The sequence below is a fragment of the Erpetoichthys calabaricus genome, chromosome 3 (assembly GCF_900747795.2).
Source record: "Erpetoichthys calabaricus chromosome 3, fErpCal1.3, whole genome shotgun sequence".
NCBI lineage: Eukaryota > Metazoa > Chordata > Cladistia > Polypteriformes > Polypteridae > Erpetoichthys > Erpetoichthys calabaricus.
Window position 1 is genome coordinate 205,562,904 of NC_041396.2, and position 23,183 is coordinate 205,586,086.

The window sequence follows — 23,183 nt, forward strand, 5'->3', positions numbered from 1 at the left end:
CTTAAACAGTTGTATATCTGCATTAGTTTCCTTTTGATTTGCATATAATCTTTTATTGTCAAATCAGGTCTTATTTTGACCTGTTTCTAAGTTCAATATTCTAAGTTCATATTCACAGATGACACTGGTGTCATATAAGAACACTAGGAACTCCTAAATCAAAATAGCAAACACATGCAATAAACACCGTGATTAAGCAAAAGGAGAAATCCAACTTTAAGCACCGTTTGTGTGAACAGTTGTTTTTCATAACTCAAGGTGATTTGGGCATGTCTACACCTAACTGGAACAGAGGCTTGTGTTCCACGATCTGAGGAAATAGTCAAACATTCTTCACAGACTACCTGCATAAACTTTGATAAAGTCTCACTTATTCTTTCACTGTGCATTTACTTTTCATGGTGCAAATTCTTTTTCAGCTTTTCTGATGCTGTTTTCACATTTTTGGACTTCTGTTATTAACTGTGCCAGACAATAATAAAGTAAAAAAACAATGTGATCTTGGCTATGTCCATGAAAATGTATGTTTCCAGTAGGGGTGGGCGGTATGACCAAAATTCTATATCACGGTATTTTTCTAAATTATCCCGGTTTCACGGTATTCGACGGTATTTTTTTCCCCATGCATGAGTGGATGTTAACCACATTTTCCACTGCAATTACTGCAGTAGACTGGCTAAGAATAACCTGTTAGACTGTTATGAAAATTGTACATTGTATAAAAAAACATTTTAATGTGCACACAAGTATTAATACAGGTCTGCATGGCCCCATAAAGTGATAGTTTTCAAGGGGGTGACACTAATGAAGAGAAGGAATCACATTGCATGACAGTTGCAGTCAAAATATAGAACCTTTTTATTGAACAAATTTTGCAAAAACTTAAACTATGATTTTGACAACATATTTTCAACCATCCAAAGAGGCATTTAGACTTAGTAAAATATCCAGAGGTGCTTGTCAAAACTTGTATTGCACTGAACATGTCTTAGAAAAGGAATAAATAGTAAATATTTTTTGTGAACCAACTACACTTTGTTAATGTTAACTATCTCTGTCCACTGACACGTTAAAGTGACTTTTTCAACAACTTTACCATCAATAAACTGCATAATATTTAAACTAATAAATAATAACAATAAAATAAATAACAGTATTATTACTGATAGCTGCACTATTACTTCAAGACTTCAAGCCCAGGTGCATTACACAGTATTCACCAAATTAAAATAAAATAAAACAAGTACAACTTTGTGATGACATCCTTACCAACTGTACCATCATTTAGGCAAACTGCATTAATATGGACCTTGCTTCAAGCTAAGCTATATACATAAATAAAATAACTGCAACTTGCATTTACTGTATAATGCTATTTGTGGTATAGCCCTACGGAAGTGCATTAGGGCCACGTGAAGAAAAAAAAATACAGTAAAGAGGGAAGAAAAAAAACAAACTACCGGTATATGTCAAGAATAAAGTTGACATGCTGACTTTATTCTCGACATTTCCACTTTAATTTTGACACTTATGTCAAGATTGAAGTCAGCATTTCCACTTTATTTTCATAGTTTACTTCATAATTAAAGTAGAATGTCATAAACTAAACTTCATCCTAAAATCAATGTTTAATTTACTTGATGTTCTCAAACCCCGTCATAAGTTAATGCAGCACATTAAATGCTTTGTGTTGTGTTCCCCGACCCAGTTGTTAATCACTATGCTTCTTAAACTGACTTCCTATGCACTAAGAGGAGGCAGCAATCATCGCACAGAATCCATTCATTTCATGGTATTCCTGCTCTCTAAAAATTTAGAATGCTAAGATAAATACTTGATATCATTTTCATGATGAAATGCATTAAAGCAGGTATTAAAAAAGCACGGTAGGGAGGCGGTAGTGCTGCTCCCTGGCAGTAAGGGGTCCTTAGGTGTAAGTTCAGTGTAGAGACCTTTATGGCAGGTGTGACGAGACTCCAAAAAACTGGATGTATGAATAGCTATCGCACAGGTTTAACTTAAATATTGTGTAAATGTTGTTTTTTTTGATCTGGTGGTCGGAGACACGAACACAGAATTCAATGCATGTTCTTCTGAGCGGGCTTTCTTTATTGCACGCGTGCTGTCTCTATCTGACGGAGCAAAACCCCAGTTCCTATCCGTCCTTTTTCTTTCTCCACATAACCAATCACCACACGATAAACGTCTTTGTGAAATTAAAACTAGTTATAAACTTAGCCCACGGAGTGTTCAGAACTTTAAAAAATATCTTCGTTTTACATGTTTAATTATGCCATCCATTCAGAGTTGCGCCCATCGAAGGATGAATACAAGCAAAACATACACTAGCAGGGTCAATATAGTACAACAAAACCCCACATCCTACATGACTTTGAAAGGAAACTGAAGCGCTGAGTAAACCCACCAGAAAAACATGCAAATGCAAGGCAGGCACGCCGCCGTGCCCCCATATGATTAATGCATGCTTTAATGCATTTCACCATGAAAATTATATCAAGTATTTATCTTAGCATTCTTAATGTTCAGAGAGCAGGAAGATCATGAAATGAATGTATTCTGTGTGGCGATTGCTGCCGGCACCTCCTCCTAGTGCAAGAAGAAGTCAATTTAAGAATCACTTAACACAAAACATTTAATGTGCTATATAACTTATGACGGGGTTTGAAAACATGTCGTCACACTATTACACAGTACCCAGGTACATTACACTGTATTGAAAACAAATAAAACAAGTACAACTTGGCTTGCAGTATTATCCAATAGTATAGAAACAGTATTTACACATCTGACCTTTTAAAACTAAAGTATCTCCAGGCTCTCTGTCCATTTTCACCACGCAGCATTCCTATGCTACCGCCCACTATTTGGTGGTGTAGCAGTGAAAAAGAGCCCTAGTGCAACAAATCTGTGTTTAGTGGTGTAGCAGTGAAAAAGGTCCCCACTTGCGCCACGTTCCGAACGTCGTTTAGGCAATTTAAACCGGTGTTGCGGTATAAGAAAAATCCATATCATAAAAAAAATAAAAAACGGTTTTCGGTATGAACCGGTATACCGCCCAGCACTAGTTTCCAGTAAAAATCGGCAGATAAAGTATGATTTAATCCGTTAACAGTACAAAAGGAGTAATCACTGTCAGTTGAGCAATCTCAGAAGGTACTGCACAGTTTTATTAATTCAGTAATCACCCACGTTTTTTACTAAACAAACAAAAGTTGAACATTTGAATTTTGTTGATTTTAAAAAATGTTTACTTCCTAATTTTTAAAATGTCATAAGCTGTCAATTATTAAGTTCATGAAGAATATGATAAACTGGTCGTGCGAGACAAGTTGTTATTTTGATGCATTATTTATTATAATTAACTCTGTTAAAAATCAGTGAGAAACTTAATTTGCATTGTCAACATAAAATGCTTTTAAGTATATTATGTGCCTTTTTTTCCATTTCTCATGCTTATATGTTAATTTCATTTTACTGAAACGCCACAGACTATCGTCGTGTTTTGTGCAATAAGCATTTTGGGCAGTTCATTAGTGAGCACTCTAAGTAATTGGCTAATCTTACTGATTAATGTATTTAAAATTGACAACTCAAGAGAAAAAAGAGAATGCTCAATCAACTCAGGCAGATATTAATTAATTTAGGTAAGTTTAATGCAATTTATAGGTAGCTTCTTTGGCAGAATGGCAAATATGACTATTTCTTTGCTACTTCCATAGCACCTAGAACAATTTAATATACAAGCTATTACAATGTATGTAGGTTTATTAGTATTGCAATGGGGATCCAAATTTTACAGTGCATGAAAAAAAAATCAGTTTACTTTTGTGGATTATTTTAGTCATCTTTACCCAATGTAGTATTTTATTTTTAAATTTGAGTATATGTGTACGGTACTTTGTAGTGTTGTACACTGTGAGCCTATTCTGGATAAGCTGTTGCTGGTAATGAATGAAATGTAATATAAATCAATTTAAAGTTGCTAGTAAGAAAATGTTCTTGATTAATTAGTTTTTACATTGGTTTAGGTGGAGTTCAGTGATATTTTTGTGACAGTTTGGACAGCATTCCCTTTAAAGGTTGCCTAAATTTAAAAGAAAATTCTTGATTTTTCTGCAGCCAAAAAACATGATTATGCACAGGAGGTCTCCACTATAAGATGACATTCATTTGCTCTTTTGCATATACTTTCTAATTAGTTGCAACAGTTTAGTTTTTTTTCATTATTGTGAGACGTGGTCGTGCTGTACATTACAGTTTTTGGTCTGTACTGTTGGGACTCCATGTATCTTCAACCCTAGAAGTACACAGTTGGGCCCTCCTATCTCCACCTTATTAATACTGACTGTGGAGGCCACTAACAATATAAGCCTTATGTAATCTATTCCGAGACCAATGATTTCTCAGAGATGCACTTATGCCTTCAAGTTATACTTAACATCTGACTCTAAAATAGATGCAGGCATCTTCCAGCCATAGGCTGCTCCAGCTCAGTGTATGCTTCAAAGCCAACAAGTTAATGCCAGTAATGGATGAAAGATGGTCCTCTTTACAATAATCACTCCTTGCATGACATCTGATTGTCTAAACTTTCAAGCAATAATTCACCAAAATCTGACTTTCAACTGAGTAAACAGTCCTAGAACAGTGCAGAGATAAATCTCTCTTGCATGAGAAGTTGGCTTGGGGCTTGATTCCACAAACACCTTTTCTGAAAGGCTTAGGCCCATGCTTCTCCTGTCAGTGTTGCTGCTTTATAATATTGTAACAATGGTCAGTGTATAGTGACAGCATTGTCCTAACAATAACTGCATTGCCATTAGTTTTTTAGCCCAGATGGACAGAGTACGTTTGTACCTACTCTTCAGAGGAGCTGTAAATAAAAGGACTGGAATTTTCCAACTCCCAATTAAACTGCCCTTCATAGAGCACAAAATACCTGCTTCAGATTTGGACACCCATCCATCCATCCACCTTCTAAACCACACCTATTAAGAATATTAATGATCTAATTGACAGGACAGGGATTAGTGTCTCCAAGTTTTTTTTTTCAGGTGCTGGCTCATAAGTAACTGGTATTTTGCTGATTTTTCTGAACCCAAAAATGAAAGTTCATGTGCTCTGCCAACAGCTGTTATGGCTTTGGAGATGTGTTTCAGTTTCAGCTGCTCTTAGTAATGTAGCATATAATCTTCCTATTTTATTAAGTGGGGGCCTTGATAAGCAAGGAGGACTGTGACAGTGTGTAAAGGTTTTTTTTCTGAGAGTCCAATGACTTCCATGTTTTTTTTAATAACTTAGAAGTGTTAGTGCTGCAGATTATGTAAAATTTTGTAAATTTGTCCAGTGATGTAAGTGAAGTAGATTTGTAACAAAGTACCAGGAGTTGAGGATATGAGATTTTTAGCCATGTTTCATTTAAGCACTTTGTTGTTTTCATTTAATTCTGTGTAGTATATTACTAGATCACTACCAAATGACATGGTCTATAATTCTTTGTGGCGGATTTAATTGGATTTAGTAACCCATTTCTTGTAGTAATTTTTGTAAAGTCATACATAATTGATTTAATGACAATACATATGAAAAACAAGTGTGTTGTGACAGACTTAAAATGTATAGTAAATTTATTTGTGTGACTAAATTAATAATAAACAACATGTATTTAATTTTTATATTTTATTAAGTATGATTTAGATGTACTTTGTTGTCAGTAAAATGTGAAAGACATGCCTACAAGATGCCACATGCTGTATTTCCCTCATCTATACCAGATATTTCTCCTTATTCCCCAGAAAAACAAATAACCAAAAAAATAATAACAAAAAATCAATGTAGATATAGACAAGGTATCTACACTATGTGATGTAAAACATCTCTCTATTATAAAAGAAAATCTTGAAACGAGACTATTGCCAAGAGATTTTTTCAAGTCCCACGAGACAAGACTATTGCCAAGAGATTTTTTCAAGTCACGCCTTCCTCACAACCATTTTCAACCACGCACATGGTCTTCTCACCTCTCATTTGTGTGAATGATTTTGTCAGACACAGTTTCTGTGCTGTCAGTTCTTATAAATTTTTATGCTTTCCTCACTTTAAGTTCCCAATAAAAGAAGACTTAATGTTGAAATCTTATTTAAGAATTTCATCCTGAAGAGTTATCAACAGGAGAAATGAGTACACAGGCAATCCTAGCACCGAGAAACGATGAAGTCAAATGAACTAGCACAAAAATTATTGATCGGCTACATGGCAGATTGGTTGAATGCGTATCAATAGACTATGCTGTCGAACAATTCTGACATGTAAGGCGACAAGAAAGGTAATATAGTACATCTTCCATGGATAACATTAGACACCAAAGGAGATCTTATTATGCCATTTGTATTAAAACGTTTACAGTTTCCTATTAGAATAGCTTTTGCTATGACAATTAACAAATCTCAGGGACAAACATTAAAAAAAGTTGGTTTATTTATTAGAGCGGAAGAAACGATATTCACTCACAGGCAGTTATACGTTGTATTGCCATGATGTAACTCCAAACACGGAATCAAAATTCAATGCGATATTGACAAAATGTTAATTAAAAAAATTGTTTTTACTGAAGCTTTACAGTAAAAGTGTAAGTTTAAAAGGTATTTGTGTGTTAATTTCAAAGCCATACAGAACAAAAACGTATAACGCAACGAATACCTCTAACACAACATGAAACATAGTTGTCTTTCAATTTATTACGTTTTACTATTTTTTTACTATGGTTAATTACTCGCTATAATGTAAAATAGTTTGTTCTGTTATGTATATGTAAGAGTTCCCATGAAAATAACAGTTTAAATTGTACATCTGCTTCCCCATATGCAAGCAGCAGATCCGCAAAGTGGCTAGCACGTAGCACCTGCCCAGGGGTTAGGGAGTGAAGCGAGCAGAAGCCAGAGCCCCTTACTTTATTAAAACATAATTCTTTGCCACTGGTGACACATTTCCAATTGTAAATATTTTCATATGCTAAACATAGTGCACTGCTGCATTTCAGTAAAATATAAAAGCTTCATAAATTTTGCTTAACATTTCATAATAATCTGAAAGCTTGGAGTAGACAAATATTTTTCATTTTACCTGAGCACTGCTGGTATAGCTGGTTAATGTTTAATGTTGTAAGGGAGGAGAATTTCAGTACTGCACAACAGAGTTTTCCAGCTTTTGTGATTGGTGCAATGTGCCTGCTCTCACTTAGCAAACCTGTGCTGGTGATTTTGTGTGTATATGTTTGTTTGATTTCAGGAGAGATACAAGCAGTTATAAACACTGTTTAGCTCTCACAGTTTTCATAATGAGTTTTACTTTATACAAAGTATAGTATGTAATAATTAATATTAGTAATTAAATCTCTGATGTTTTGCAATAAGGAGAACAGTGAGGCTGTGATATGGTTTACAGCTTATGAATGAGAAATAAGTTGCATGAAATTAGAACTATGATCTGGAGCAAACTTTATTCAATCATTTGCACAAAGCACAATATGCTGCTGCTTAGTTTGTCAAGCTTTGTGTAGGGAGGGTACATGAATAAGAAAAGTATGAGTTGAAAGTTAGCTTTGTGAAAGCAATAATAAACTCAGCAAAAACAGCAAGATTCCAATCAGTGCAATTTTATTGCAGTTTTGAATTTTAACATTTGTCTCCCCTCCTCATTTTTGGTCAAGAGCCCTATCTTCAGTTCAGAAGTTCAGTAACATGGTAATGTGTTTCCTGTTCATGTTTTTCTCCACCGTCACTACTAACTACATGGGATAAGTAATATATTAAAAAATATATAATTGTTGGATGGAGTATTCCTTTAATAGTGCTATAGAATGAATAAATAGACTAATAAGACATATCTTTAAAATTACAAAAATCAAAGAGTGATCAATTAAATTTAGTTTATGGACCTGGTCATTCTCTTTGTGACATTTGCTTGATCTCCCTTTGTTGGTGTACACTGTCTTCAACTCCTCAGGTTGTGTATACTAGATTAAGTGGTATCACTAAATTTGCCTGTTATCACCAAGTGTAGGCTCTGTGATGGACTGGCATACCATCTAGAACTGGTTCTTATCTATTGCCTGATATCTCCCTGGAACAACTGGACAGGAAACAGTTTAAAAAAACAGATGGTTGTTAATCCCTTGTATTGAAACCAGGTAATACTGAAATTGCATCAAGTGTAGGTAGTCAGAAAATCCGACCAAGCTAAGCAAAAACTCATTTGGTGGGATCACCTGATTCAGCTATATTTTACTCAAAATGATTATCATTATTCCATTTGTTCTTCTCATTCATCAACTCTGTTAATTTCAGCATACAAAAGTTTAAGCCCTTGCTTAAAATGTCTGTTCCTGAGAATAGTTAAGTGAGCAGAAGATGAACTGATCATGAAAAGGCATAAAGTTAAAGATGACACATTTCCTTTCAGCTTTTTATGCAATATTAATGTATTGTTTTTTTTTTTGTTTTTTTTTTTTGTACAATTGTACAGTGCAAAAAGGAAAGGAGTGCCATGGAAAAGTTGCATCTCAGACCTTAACTAACTCATTAGCTTGTTCACTGTCATTGTTAGGACACCCCAGGTGATGCAAATTACAAAGCATTATACATTCCTTGACTCCTCAAACCTGTATGAACAGTCAGCAGCCATGGTTTCCTCTAAGCAGCTGTCTAGCACTGAAAAATAAAAGAATGGATGCTCACAAAGCAGGAGAAGGCTACAAGAAGATAGCAAAGTGTTTTCAGGTAGCTGTTTCCTCAATTTGTAGGTTTATTAAGAAATGGCAGTTAACAGTAACAGTGGAGGCCAAGTTAAGGTCTGGAAGACGAAGAAAACTATCTGAAAGAACTGCTTGTTAGATTGGTAGAAAGGCAAATAAAATCCCAATTTGATTGCAAAAGACCTTCAGGAAGATTTAGCAGACTCCGGAGTGATGGTGTATTGTTCTACTGTGCAGCAACACCTGAACAAATATGACCTTCATGGTACAGTCAGGAGAAAAACATCTTTTCTGCATGAACAAAGTTTAGTGCCTGAAGTTTGCAAATGAACATCTAAACAAGCCTGATGCATTTTGGAAACAAGTCCTGTGGACTGATGAAGTCAGAATAGAACTTTTTGGCCACAATGTGCAAAGTGTGTCTGGAGAAATAAAACTATTATGCATGGGGTGGATTGATCATGCTTTGGGCTTAAATTGCAGACAGTGGCACAGGAACCATGTCATTGGTAGAGGGAAGAAATGGATTAAAATAAATGCCAGCAAATTCTGGAAGCAAACATAATACCACCTGTTTAAAAAAAAAAAAAAAAAAAAGTTGAAGTTAAAAAGTGGATGGGTCCTATAACAAGATAATAATCTGAAACACACCTTAAAATCTACAATGGAATACCTTAACAGGCCCAAGCTAGTGGTTTTGCCATGGCCCTCACAGTCCTCTGACCTAAAAATCTTAGGGATAGGTATCAAAATAGAAGTGCATTCAAGACAGCCCAAGAACGTTTGCAGAATTACTGTAAATTATTGTGGGGATGAAATTGTATTTATTTTTAAAAAAAATTTTTTGTATTTTGTACTTGTGAATGATGGAAATAAAAATGTAATCTTACTTAAAATATTCAAGAATTGTCATCTTTAACTTTATGCCTTTTGGTGATCTATTAATCTTCTGCTCACTTAACTATTAACAAAAGCAGACCCTTTAAGCAAGAGTGCCCAAACATTTGCATGCCACTGTATATCCTAATCCTGTTACTATTAATCACACTACTACCTAAAGCATCCTCAAGAAATGCACATCTTCTACATTCAGGGAATGTGTGATACAGCCAGAAATCCATATAACATTTTAATTGAAATTTCTGAAAGTTTTGGTATGAACAAATATAATGTATTTGTATATACTTTCAGAGTGAAATTTATTTTTTAACAAATAAAAAATGCATTAATGGTTAATTGTGCACCTCTTATTTGCCTGAACACTTGCTAATGCTCTACTACTCACATTGATTCGATAGCAGCTGTTCACATATTTAGCTTGAACTAATAAGAGTAGCTTCTTTTTTACTCATTCATGACCTTGCTGAGAAAACACAGAACAAGAAAATGCTTTTTCCTCGTTCTTGTTCATGTCGTCAGCTTTAAACATAAATACATTGTCAAACCCACTTAAACAAATGCAGAGTTGCAGGGGGCCAGAGCCAACATTGACTCATAGATCAGGCCACACTGGACATCACACTGCCTGATGTCTTTAAAGGAATAGGTTCACTTATTGCATATTTATTTTAGTTTAGTTTTCATGTACAGCTTTATATGTCTTGTGGTAACACATTTAAATGTAAAACACATTTTAACATATTTTTCTTTAATATTTAGAATAATGCCAAAACTTTGTTTATGCTTACCACAAGAGAAATTTCATCTGGCATACTGGATCAACCATTTTATCACCCATTGCTTCTGCATCCTGTCTTTTCCCATCTCCTTTGTGGTCTTAAACACATTCATTTTTCTTTTTCTTTCCTAATTTTTCAGATCACTTACAAACTCCTGTTTCTTCGTTTCTTGCTGTTTCCCAATTGTTTTTTTTAACATTTCACTCTTACTTACTTATAAATCCCCTTGTTGCCTTCTGCTTTTATTTTCTGTCACTCCTTATCGGATCTCCTTTTCTCCTCAGTTACCTCTCTCTATCAATACCTCATTAATTATATTTTTCACATTCTTTAGCTTCCAGCCTCTCGTTATATATATCCCCTTCACTTTTGTTCATGACTTTTACTAAAAGATACTGTGTGTGATATGAAATTGAAAGTTTTGTGATCGTTTTCTGGAGTTTGACTTTGCATTTTTCAACATATCTCAAACAACTCTCCTTACCAAAAGTATATTTTGCTTTTTGCACTACCAGATTCAAACGTAACACAAACATTAACATCACACCACCAAACTCCACAATTCTCTTGCCCTCATCATTTCACCGACTGGTCTACTATGGGCTCTACCTTATTTATCTGTTATCAAAGTGGATATTGTAGCTGACATTTCCAAGGCTGAACACTCTTCTTCATGCCATACACCTTTAGTAGTCTTTTACAATATACATGAATGTTGTTAACATTGTTCTAAGCTCAGGTCTTTGATCTGGCATAGCAGACTTAGACTTCAGTTGTAAAAATGTTATGCTCAAATCTGTGCTTCACACTTAAGACCAGTCATCCCAGCCTATCTAAATTCCATAGAAGCTAACAACTTAATTTATGGCGGAATGGTACCATGGTCCTCTTAATTATCCATAAGCCACATTATTCAACATCTCGCAGCACAGGTTCTCTTCCCATTTGAAAAGCATTCTATGTGTTAAGTGAAAATAAGGTGATTACTATAGCTTCTCTAAAAATGAAGGCTTTCTTACAGACTTTTATTACACTGCTTACCAAAGAGGGCAAATGAAAACTTATTTTCAGGCCTTGAACTTGTGTACCAGTTATCATTCAAAAATGTAAAATTTTATTTATCTACAACGTTAACTGGAATCCAGTAACAAATCTCAACATCATTCATATTTCTGTGCAACCAACATATTTTTGTTCTTTTTACTCGTGCCTTCTTTCACCTTCAGGCTTTTCTACCATCCTTACTTTTTTTTCTGTCTGCAAAAGGATTAAGAACCCCACTTCACTATTTTGATGGTTTGACTTAAAATCAAAGCAAATTATTAATTTTAATGCATGAAACAAAAGTACTTGTTTTGTGAATAAAAACACATAAAAATGAAAGCTGTGTTTTCCACTCTGTTAGGAGTGATAAAGGTAATTTATGTATGCTTTACAAGTCACCTGATTATGGTGCTTGTTTTTGTTTTGATTTGGAAATATGATTTATTTTCTATTTTATCTTCTTCTCTGAACAAATATGTTCTTTATTTTAGGTTGTTTTGGTGAGATGGAACGAGCCCTTTCAAAAACTAGCCACATGTGATGCTGATGGTGGAATATTTGTCTGGATTCAGTATGAGGGCAGGTGGTCAGTGGAACTTGTCAATGACCGAGGGGCTCAGGTAAAGTAATATATTAAAGGAGTATTAGTTATATTCTGCAAGTTGAGAAAGTATACTTAAATTAATAATTCACTATTATTTTTGTAATGAGTAGGTTGTATAATATAATATTGTCTTTCCAGTCCCAAAACTTTAAAGACTTAAGAATAGTTTGCCAAGAAGACACTAAAAACTGAAATTTAGAGGTAGATAATACTTCTTGGCTTTTGTTCTCTCCTGGAGTTGTACATCATCTTTACTTGGCTAGCCAAGTGCAAACAATGTTGCATCATTTTACTTTTAAGTTAGCAGACTATAGAGCAATATTTAAAATGGTTAAAAGAAGCATAGACTTAGTTAGTTTAAAAAAAAGCAGTTGGCTCAAGGTAGATAGGGCATTTTGGATCCAAGTTGGTGAGTTTGCAGCAGGGAGCACTGGATGATTGTTGTGGATGTGAGGCGAGAGTCAAGGTATAAAATATGAGATTAAACTAAATGGGATCTTGCAACCCCCCTCTCCCTTTTAAAGATGCAGCAAAAATGTAATACCTTGATATTTGGATAATGCCTCACTGCTTTAGGCAGTATGTGTCAAGCCATCGGCTACATTAGACAGAATGTGATGCTGCATCTTGGCCAAGTTAGCTGAATGTGCATTGCTCACAATTGAGCATGCTGTTTAAAATGGTGATTTTAAAGCTTTATAATAAAAAAACTTAAAATCAGAACTATGCTTATTTTCCATTTTCATTAATTAGACTATCTTAGCATGAAACAACAGTAATTTAGATATTTCTGGTTTAAGAGTAAATCGGAACAGGATCAAAAGCAGAGCAATAGTTTTAGTGTACTGGAGATATTTTGAAAATTTTGCTGTTAGTGCACCATTTGATCAAAAAGCATAACAGTGGCATCGAAAAAAGCTGCCCCATACTGTGTTGTGAAAGGGTCTTGCTGTGTTTTTACTAATGAAGGTATTAAGCTATTATTCAAATTATGAAATGCTGATGGATGGATATGTAAAAAGATTTCAACAAAATACTACAGGAGGAACATGATGCCAAAATTAATGAGAGGTAAAACAAACAACCATTCTTTTACAATTGAATGTAAGGTTTTGCCTTTGAGCAAGACTGCGTACTGCATGATAACGTGCAGTGAATACACTTGACTTATAGTTTCCGTACTCTTTTTCTCTGTACATTTAGCATTCATTTGCTCAGAGGTTGATTCTCTTGCTGCTTCCTGAGCAACTCTTGTTTTCTCCGCTCTAGTGGACCGCTTCTTCTCTTCTTCCGTTGGCATCTTTTCACATTAAAACTGATTAAGTTAGTTTTTGTGTTACTTAGTACGTTTTTCTTAATTTTTCACTTAAGCTGGCACTTAAGTCTTCAATCTGCCTCAAGAATGATTTAAGATATGAAGAGGTAGGGGAAGTGACCGCGAAGGTGGTAGGGAATGAGAACGGTGCACATACACATGCGCTGCCCTGCTGTGCGCTGCCGAGAGTTGATTCTACAATAAAATATAATAAAAATAAAAAGTCATAAAAATCATCACCCCGAAAGCAGATAGTAGACGTCACATAGTATATGTGTACTAAATTTTAGGTCAATAGGTGAAACAGTCTGCGAGCTACAGGTGATTTAAAATCCTGGACAGACAAACGAATAGCCACGGTAGCGTATTATATAAGAAGATAGTTACATTCAATCTGACAGCCCTATTGTACATTATAATGTTAATAACACATAAAATATTTTTATAATCTGAAACTGTCATTGTTTTGATTCTACCTTAGCTGTTTATTATCAATAGAATAAGCAAGTCAAAGGTAATCAAATAATACAAAATAACCAAATAATAACAAAAAATATAAAAAAATAAGTCAGTGTAGTGAATTCCCATTTCTGATAGGCTTATGGTGCAAAGGCTCGCTGAATCATTAATTTACCAGAATCAAACTGTAGATAGGTTTTGCTCAGGAAAAGCAGTAATTATTTTCTTTTAGCCATTTTACACATTCATGAGATATATTACACGTTTTTAAGTAAGTGAGTATATATATTAGCACTGAAAAGTTTTCCTAAGAATAATGATTAAAATGATATATATTCAAAAGGTATAACAAACTAACAGTTGTCGGTCTTTTGAAATTAAATCCTAGGACAGACTTCAAGTCTCATAGCAATATTGCCAAGTTCTCATGTCTGTTTGGTTCTGCCTCAATAAAGTAACAGCTTTGCAAGAAAAGTGTTTTTTCCCCAAGCTGTATTATGTACATTTGTCCCTTTTCTATTTTTTTTTAATCTCTGTGTATTTATCCATTAAAATTTAGTAGAGAACATACTTGTGTTCACATCTTCACCAACCAATTATATAATATTTATATGAGGTTTAGACAGCATTTTGAATTTTTCAGATATAAAACAATGCAAATAGTGAACGGTGCCCTGTGTTCTTCTGAAATACCATAAGTTGGGCATAATCTTTTAGAGACAAAAAGAAATTAAATAAATTTAAGATTGGTTGGGTTAATCCTATCGATAAATGGTGGAAAATTCTAGCGGCTCATATCTCTTTTAATGTGGAGCTCCATTCTTTCTGTGTATTTAAAATGTTCTGTTCAAATGTATATACTAAAAATTCAACATGTGCTATAAATAACTGAATTTACCTTCTGTTTTTGTGACAATTTCTGCTTGTAGTCATCTAATTAAAGATACTGGTTTATATGATCTATTCAAACTGTTCTGATAATTTTCCATTATCACTTTTAAAGGTAAGTGACTTTACTTGGAGTCACGATGGAACTCAGGCTTTAATCTCTTACCGGGATGGATTTGTCTTGGTTGGATCAGTGAGTGGACAAAGGCACTGGTCCTCTGAAATAAATTTGGAAAGTCAAATTACATGTGGAATATGGACACCGGATGATCAGCAGGTACTTTTTCATTATCAGCAGGTTAATATTTCATTATTAGACTGTTACAGGGACCATTTATATGTAGCTGTTTTTCACATCTCTCTATTATAATGAAAAAATCCTGGTATGAGGCAAGACTTTTTAGCCTGGGACGTGACGTGACTTTTTCAGAGAGATACTTCCACGTCCCGCAAGACGAGACTTTGTGCCAAGAGATTTAACCACAACCGGGGCCGGAAATAAAAGACAAAGAATAGATGACAAAGTAGAACGTCGTAAGGAATTCAAAAATGGAGCAATAAACATGCAGAGCAGGTTAGAGATAATGAAAGTACTAAAATTCGAATGTCTCAAAAAAATGATAGTAAAGATTGCATTAGTGCAAACAAACGGAAATTATTACTCGGTGAAATAACGGAACAGAGAAAAGAGATTGAATATATTGTTCGGATTTGAACTTTAATTCGGAGACTTGTAAATCGTCTAATTCGTGTTGCCATCAGGGAAAAGTAGTGTTTCTTCCCAATGAAGAGGCATATCCACGAGAATTAAAAGATTTGTTGTTTGGTGAAATTTAAATCCCGTAAGAGAAAATTTCAAGCCCCGCGAGACAAGGTTTTATGCAAAGAGATTTGGAAAAGTCGCGCACACGGTTCAATCATTTCTCATTTGTGTGAATGTTATTGTCAGACACAGTTCATATAGAGAGAAAGAAATGATATTCACTCACAGGCAGTTATACGTTGTGTTGTTACAATGTAATTACAAACACGGACTCAAAATTCAAAATTCAATGCTCAGTAAGAAACTTCTCATTACATTTTCTCTTGCTCATCCAACACTCTTATATCTTTAAAAAGAAAAAGACACATAAGAATTAAATAGTAAATACATGATTATCCCATGCCCCTGTTAAACCTGTGTATATTATTGTATAATCAGTTATCTATCTACACCTAGTTGAGACCAAGGTTATTATAGTTTTGCCTTTTTATATTAGTTTTTATTTCTATATTTTTTTCTGATCTTACTTGGAAATTCAGTTTAGTTTTAGTTTTCCTTCATCTTGTATTTTTAGTTTTAGTTTAGTTTTTATTTCACAAAGGCATTTCTATTTTATTTTTATATCTATTAGTTTTAGTTTTAGTAATTATGGCATGGAGCTCCTACGGAGTTTAGTTTTATGTCACAATCAGACAGAACTGTACACTTAACAGATTTGGATACGTGTTTAATGTAAGTGAAAGCTCACAACACTACATGGTTTACTATCTGGTTTTGTTTTTGTCTGACAACAACAAGCATAATCAAAACTAGATACTGAATATGAAAAATTTTACACAACTTTTTAAAAATATTTTCTCATGAAAATCACGGGGCTTAGGAAGAACAGCGCTCTTAGACTTGAATCAGTGTGCAGACCCCACCTAGCTGTATTGAGTGATACAAAGAATAACAAGCATGTAGTGTCAAGGTTAGGGGTGGTGAGACTTGAATAGCTCAACATAAAGGACAGTAAACCCGTAATGAGCAGTTTAGTTTTGATTTTAGTTTTCGTTAACTATAATAACCTTGGTTGAGACTAAGATTAAAATAGAAAAGTAAAAACAAAGGTAGTGTTGTCTGGTAAATGCCATCAGTCTAATAGGGATAATTATTATAACATTTCCTAATCAGGAGATTTACTTTTAGAGGATTAGAGCTGTAAGAATGTCTTACATAGTGCACTTAAGAAGGCATCATGAAAGAAAAATAAATGTTAATAAAACATCAGTTTATTTATTAAATTAAAAAGAAAGGTGAAAATGGTGGAGGACCTCTGAAGATTTTTCATAGCTCAGCTGTTGAAGTGGGTAAGAGGAAAAAGACTTCATATGGTGCTGTTTATGAGGTGCCTTGTGCTGTCTACAAAGAAAATTATTGATTACTACAATTTTAAAAAGAATGAATTGTATAAACTTGCGCTGTGATAATGTGAGTAGACAGTAGTTACGTGTAACTTTTTTTTTTTCCTTTAGACTTGCCTGCTTTGTATACATAATCTTTTTGTTTACATTGTTTGTGCAGTCTGTTTCCATGGATATTACTTACAATTTTCTAACCATTTGAAACATCAGAACAAGAACTAAGAAACAGACCAAGTGAGGAAAAAAAACTATGAAAATCATGGCCTGACTTTTTTTTTTTTTGTAACATTCAGTAGCTGGATAACAAGTTAGATGTTATCACTAGAAGATTGCCTTCAGGGAGAGAAATGAGCAACTATTGCATTTTCTGTTTCTCAGAGATGTGTGACGGATGGTGGCCAAGACCTTTACCCGGCCCGACCTTCAAAAGCCATCTTCCCCTGTCTTTCTATTACGGAGGCATCCTGACTGGGTAGTGGTGCCGGCCAACATCCGTCACACATGTTTCACCCAGAGACACTGGACACTACACTACAGCTGAAAAGTTTTTTTTTCTGTATGGACAGGAATGAATTGTCTCCTTAAAGTAAGAATGTGTCCTGTGTTTTATGTTAAGCAACATGTTTTGTACAAATATTAAAATTATCTAAAACTTTTCGTTTGACCTGGACCATTTAATTAATAAATGCTGCTTGTTTTGCTTTTGAAAATCATAAAACCTACTGTGCCATAGTATTTTTTATATACTAGACTGCAGCATAAAAAAAAGCTGTTGTACCATCAAGGCTTATCACCAGGGCCCTCTTGTTCAGAATTAATCTAATTGGAGTTATCTATCGGATTGAATCAAATCTTGAAATTATTATTTAAAAGAAATAAAAGATTCTGAAATCAGATTAGATCCTATAATCCAGTCTTGGTTTTGAAGTGGATCAAGCTTTCAGAATGTGCTCTTCACAATTTTTAGTTGGATTTGGATACCTGTGATCCAAAAAATCAGGATTATCTTGATCTGAGTAGAAGGGTGGAGTCATGGGGTTTCATGAAATAAAATTTGGGGTCGCTCCTTGAAATGTGAACACTCATCAAAAGTGAAATGTCCCATATACCACTACTCTTAAGTACAGAGTGGGAAATGCCCACTTCTAGCACCTTGGAAAGTAATGTGAACTTTCTCATATTGCCTGTGAAAGGCTCACAGATCACATCATGGGTCAGTTGGTCTTTCTCTGGCAATCGAGTGTGATCTTTCTGCAGTTAGGCAGTAGTATCTTGTATATATATTTGTAACTTGAGCAGAAAAAAAAATTAATTCCAGACTTGTCACATTCTTTTGAATTTCATTGCATGAAAGGGCATCAGCATTTCAACAACTGCTCATCAATGAGTATGCCTGCTCTTACTTATAACACATGATGCAGTCAAAATATGCCAAGTATCTGATACACCAGCAAAGCTGTCAGTATACATAGTGTACAGATCACACAGATTTAAATGGGGAAAGGAAAAAATGCAAGATGGCTCATTTTGGACTGAGTAATAGACAAGTAAATGCAGCTCACTTGTAAAGTTTTCACAGAAACGACAGACACTGTTGGTTTTCTTTGCATGTGTACGCATCTGCCATCAAATACATGTATGTGATTCAGTATGTGTGATTGTGTGTAAGGAATTCAAAACATGTGCTACTGTTTCAGTATAGCTGTAATCAAATAATTCCAAAAGGTGCCTCATTTATGGCTAAGTAACAAGTTGCTTCGCTCCTTCAATTCTCACAAAGAAAGACCACCATTTATTCTTGCATTTGCATTCATTATCAGTCTGCAATGTCCGAAAACTTTACGTGTGTTCTACTGTCCACTGTGGCTCAATTGATCAACTGTCTCCCACTTCACATGTGCTCACTTCCCTATATCATATTCATGCTGGCTGTGTACTTTGTTTTCATTGTTGTGTGAAAAGCATTGCAATAACATTTCAAATGAGTTCATAATAATTTTGTATCCAACTGAAATAACTAGGGCACCAAGAGTTTTCAGGTTTTTTTTTCTTTGTCACTTTTACTAAAACAATGTGAGTCATAAAACAGCTGGACTAATTTTACCCTCTTTTTTAAATATTATGAAGCGCCATTAATGAGATCAACCCCTGATTGGGACAGTTGTGTATTGCTTGAATAAGTATTTTTGTTTCTATGAATATTTTGCCAGTACTGCTCTACTACACATACATAGCTTGTTTTTGTGTATTATCTTATGGAAAATTTCACTTTGGTAGTACATGGTGTAATGGTATGTGCTATTTCTGCTCCAGTTGATTTGCATTTTACAGATTATCACTGTAAGTAAGATATTTGTTAGGTTGATTATTCTTACTTGGCCCAGAATGTTAGTGAATATGTGAGTCTAGCCTGTGATAGACTTAGTTGATTTTCAGTCATTCTTTTATTCTTTTCAGGTGCTATTTGGGACAGCAGATGGTCAAGTGATTGTGATGGACTGCCATGGACGCATGCTTGCCCATGTGCTTCTTCATGAATCTGATGGAATTATCAGCATGTCCTGGAACTACCCTAGCTTTCTCGTGGAGGACAGCAGTGAAAGTGATACAGATTCTGATGACTACTCTCCTCCTCAGGGTACCTCCTTAATTTACTTGAAATGAAATTCTTTGTTTTCATTTTCACTTTATTAGTATATTTTTCTAATATAGTTTGTTTACAGATATATCCATTACTCAGATATATCCATTACTTATACGTGTGTTTATTTAATATATAAAGAAATATACCAGGTAGATTGTCTGGAAATGTGCTGTTGTAGGCAACATCAAGGTAGTAAAATATTAACCAGTTATACTTTTCTAATTATGGATGCTCTGATCAAGCTTTTTTTTTTGCCTGATACTGAACACTGATATCATGTTTTACTGGATCAGCATATTTCAATACCAATTTCTATTTATTTATTTATTAAAAACTTTTATACTGTTTCTAAATGACTAGATGCGGACAAGCCTTATTTTCTATATTAAAAGTGTTAACTTTGGCAATTTTATATTTAAACTGTACACCACAGCTATTACCTGTTCATTTTTTATTAACAAAGGAAATTTTGTTGGCTTATTGTTCAGTGATCACAAAAATACTAAGGTAAATAAAATTCTGTTAAAATATACACTCTTTAACTAGTAAACTACACAGAGAAAATATTTATCCATAATACACATGACGTTAAAGAAAATAAAATGCTCTTGATAATTTCTAGCTACCATGTGTTTAATTTCTTCTGTAATGTACTTGTGTTTGATTTTTAAAAAAAGTAGTTTTCAACATTTACCTAACAGAAAATGATGCATGCAGTTATAGGTTTTAATCATTTTTGATCATTAATTGCACTACAGCTTTTTTTCTTGTTAAAATATATATTTACTATATTTATACAGTTTTTTTTTATCAGTATATCAGGTAGACATTCGTAATTCTTGAGGTGTAATTATAAATTTGACTTATTTTAATTATACTGTACTTGTTTCTTACCAAAACTTACACTGTATTACACATTTAAACATAAATAAAAAACACAGTATAACCCTTTAGAAAAGCCACAAATATATCAAGAGTTCATGAGATGTTTATCAAGAAGATACAAGGCTAACACATTTACAAGTAAAACGGACAACTTTTGCTGTTACACTAAGAAGCCTGTTTTCAGTAAACGGCAATTTGTTTATCTTCTTTTTCTAATTGAACATGTAAGGCTTCTGTACTTAACATAAGCTCATTTACCATCCAAACTCAGACAAAAGATGACCCAAAGAGATTCTTTAAGTATTTTAGATATATATTTGGATAGAAATGATATATATATTTGGATAGAAATATAAATAATAAGCTGGTTAAGTTTGCAGATAATACTAAGCTAGGTAGAAAGTCAAATAATCTATAATCTGTTGAATCAATATACAGTAGATGGACGTAAACTGCACACAACCTTGAGCAAATTTGCGGCAGAAGAAATTTAATGCAAGTAAATGTAAAATATTACACATAGCAAGTAACAATGTTAGGTTTCAATACACACTGGGAGGTCTGAAAAAGAAAGTATACCTTATGAGAAGGATTTAGGAGTCATAGTGGACTCGTCACTATCAACTTCCAGACAGTCATAAGCCATTAAGAAGGCTAACCGAATGTTAGGTTATATAGCACGTTGTGTAGAGTATAAGTTAAACAAGGTTATGCTTAAGCTTTATAAAGTATTGGTTAGATCTCATCTGAAATAGATGAGACATCTATAGACATAGAAGCACTAGAAAGAGTCCAGATAAGATTGGGTTGGCTAATTCCAGGGCTGCAGCGTATGAGTTATGAGGAATGATTAAAACTGGACTGGCATGCTTTGTTGGGTTAAATGGCCTGTTCCCATCTAGATTGTTCTAATATTCAAATGAAAGTGGCTGGCAATGCTACAGCATTGTATTAACACATTTTGAAAAGAAATCCAGCAAATGTCATGTCTAGAAAACCTTTTTGTTAGGGACAAGAGAATTTCAGCATGTGATTGCCTAAATAAACCTAATCATTTAATACAATGAAAAAAAAAACTTTTTATTTCCACTTTTATCTCTTTATGGAGGTGTTACTTGTATTTGTATAACTTGTAGATGGTGCGTTTATCCATCCATCCACTTATCATGTGCCACTTAACTGGGTCTAGGTCACAAGGGCAACAGTCTAAGCAAAAATGACCAGACATTCCTTTTCCATACTACCTCCTCTAATTTGTCCGGTGGGTACTAAAGTGTTCCCAGGCCAGATGAGAAATATACTCTCTCCAGTTTTTCCTGGGTCTGCCCAAAGGTTTTCTCTCGGTTGGACATGCCCGAAACATCTTCCCAGGGTGGCAACCAAGAGGCATCCTAATCAGTGTTTGAACTTCCTCAACTGGCTGCTTTTGATGCAAAGGATCAGAGGCTCTACTTTGAGCTCTTCCTGGATGTCTGTGCTTTCCATTCTATCTGGCAGGCAGAACCCAGATGCCCTGTGAAGGACACTCAGTTCTTTTTGTCATTATCCATAGCTCGTGACAATAGGTGAGATTAGGGATATAGATTGACCCTAAAATGTCTGTATAACTGTGGATGCTGCTCTAATGTGCATGTTGATCTCCTATTCCCTTCTTCCCTCACTCGTAAATAAGATCCCAAGATACTTAAACACCTGTGCTTGAAGCAGCACCTCATCCCCCACCTGAAGAGGGTACGCCACCCTTTTCCAGCAGTGAACTACAACCTCATACTTGGAGGTAATGAGCCTCATTCCAGCTGCTTCACACTTTTCAAACCACCCCAGTGCATGTCAAAGATGATGGCTAGATGAAGTTAACAGGACCACATTATCCGCAAAAAGCAGAGATGTCATCTTGAGGTCACTGACCTGGACACCCTCCATTCCATCGCTGCACCTAGAAATTCTGTCCATAAAAATTATGAACAGAACTGGTAATGAAGTTGTGGACACTTTTTCTATGGTGTCGTTTCTCGTGACTGAAGACAGAGAGATATAATTAAAGTTAGTAAAAATCTTTTATTGATACACACCAGGCAAAGGTTAAATGACAGAGAAGCACAGTAGCTAGGACACCTGCCCTTCGTCTGCCCCGAGGGGTCGGTGTTCCAAATATTTATAGGGTTTTTGTCTTATGACTTTAGTTATACAAGTATTTCAAAATATTAGCCTGAATCAGCATTACCAAACCCAAGGGTTGAGTACATTTGTTGGTCCCTTAGTTTTTGATGAGTCCACCCTTGTGGTTTTTTGTGTAGTAACCTTAAAAACAAGAAGTAGCACTTAGCACGCATACTTTGCACGCAGGGTCTACATGACCCTTTGTCACGTACGCCATGGGCAAGCAGAATTTGCATGGCCCTTGTCACGTACACCAGATTGATCAAGCTCTTTTGTATTTTTCCACAAAGTTCAGCCCTTGTGGAGTACCTCACCCACTGAGAATGAGTCTGTCTGCTGGCAATGTGAACCAAGCTTTCGCTCCAGTTGTACAAAGACTGAAAAGGGTGCAACAGCTGGTCCAGCACCCTCACAAGACACCCTGAGGGATGCATTCATATGTCTTTTCCGAGTCTGCAAAACGCATGTAAACTGGTTGGTCATAGTCCAGTGAACCCTGCAAAATCCTTGTATGGGTGAAAAGCTGGTCCAGTGTTCAACATTCGTTATGCAATCTGCATTGTTCC

The 23,183-nt window shown here is 34.8% G+C and overlaps 1 protein-coding gene across 1 annotated transcript in view; it reads left to right on the top strand.

Annotated features, from left to right (window-relative positions):
• The window catches only part of LOC114648592 (tubby-related protein 4-like), a 129,821-nt gene that overhangs the window by 39,526 nt on the left and 67,112 nt on the right, over positions 1-23,183 (top strand). Inside the window, exons 3-5 of the mRNA XM_028797711.2 lie at positions 11,988-12,116; positions 14,878-15,039; positions 19,386-19,566. Coding sequence (XP_028653544.1) covers positions 11,988-12,116; positions 14,878-15,039; positions 19,386-19,566 — 472 coding nt within the window. The remainder of the gene's footprint in view (positions 1-11,987; positions 12,117-14,877; positions 15,040-19,385; positions 19,567-23,183) is intronic.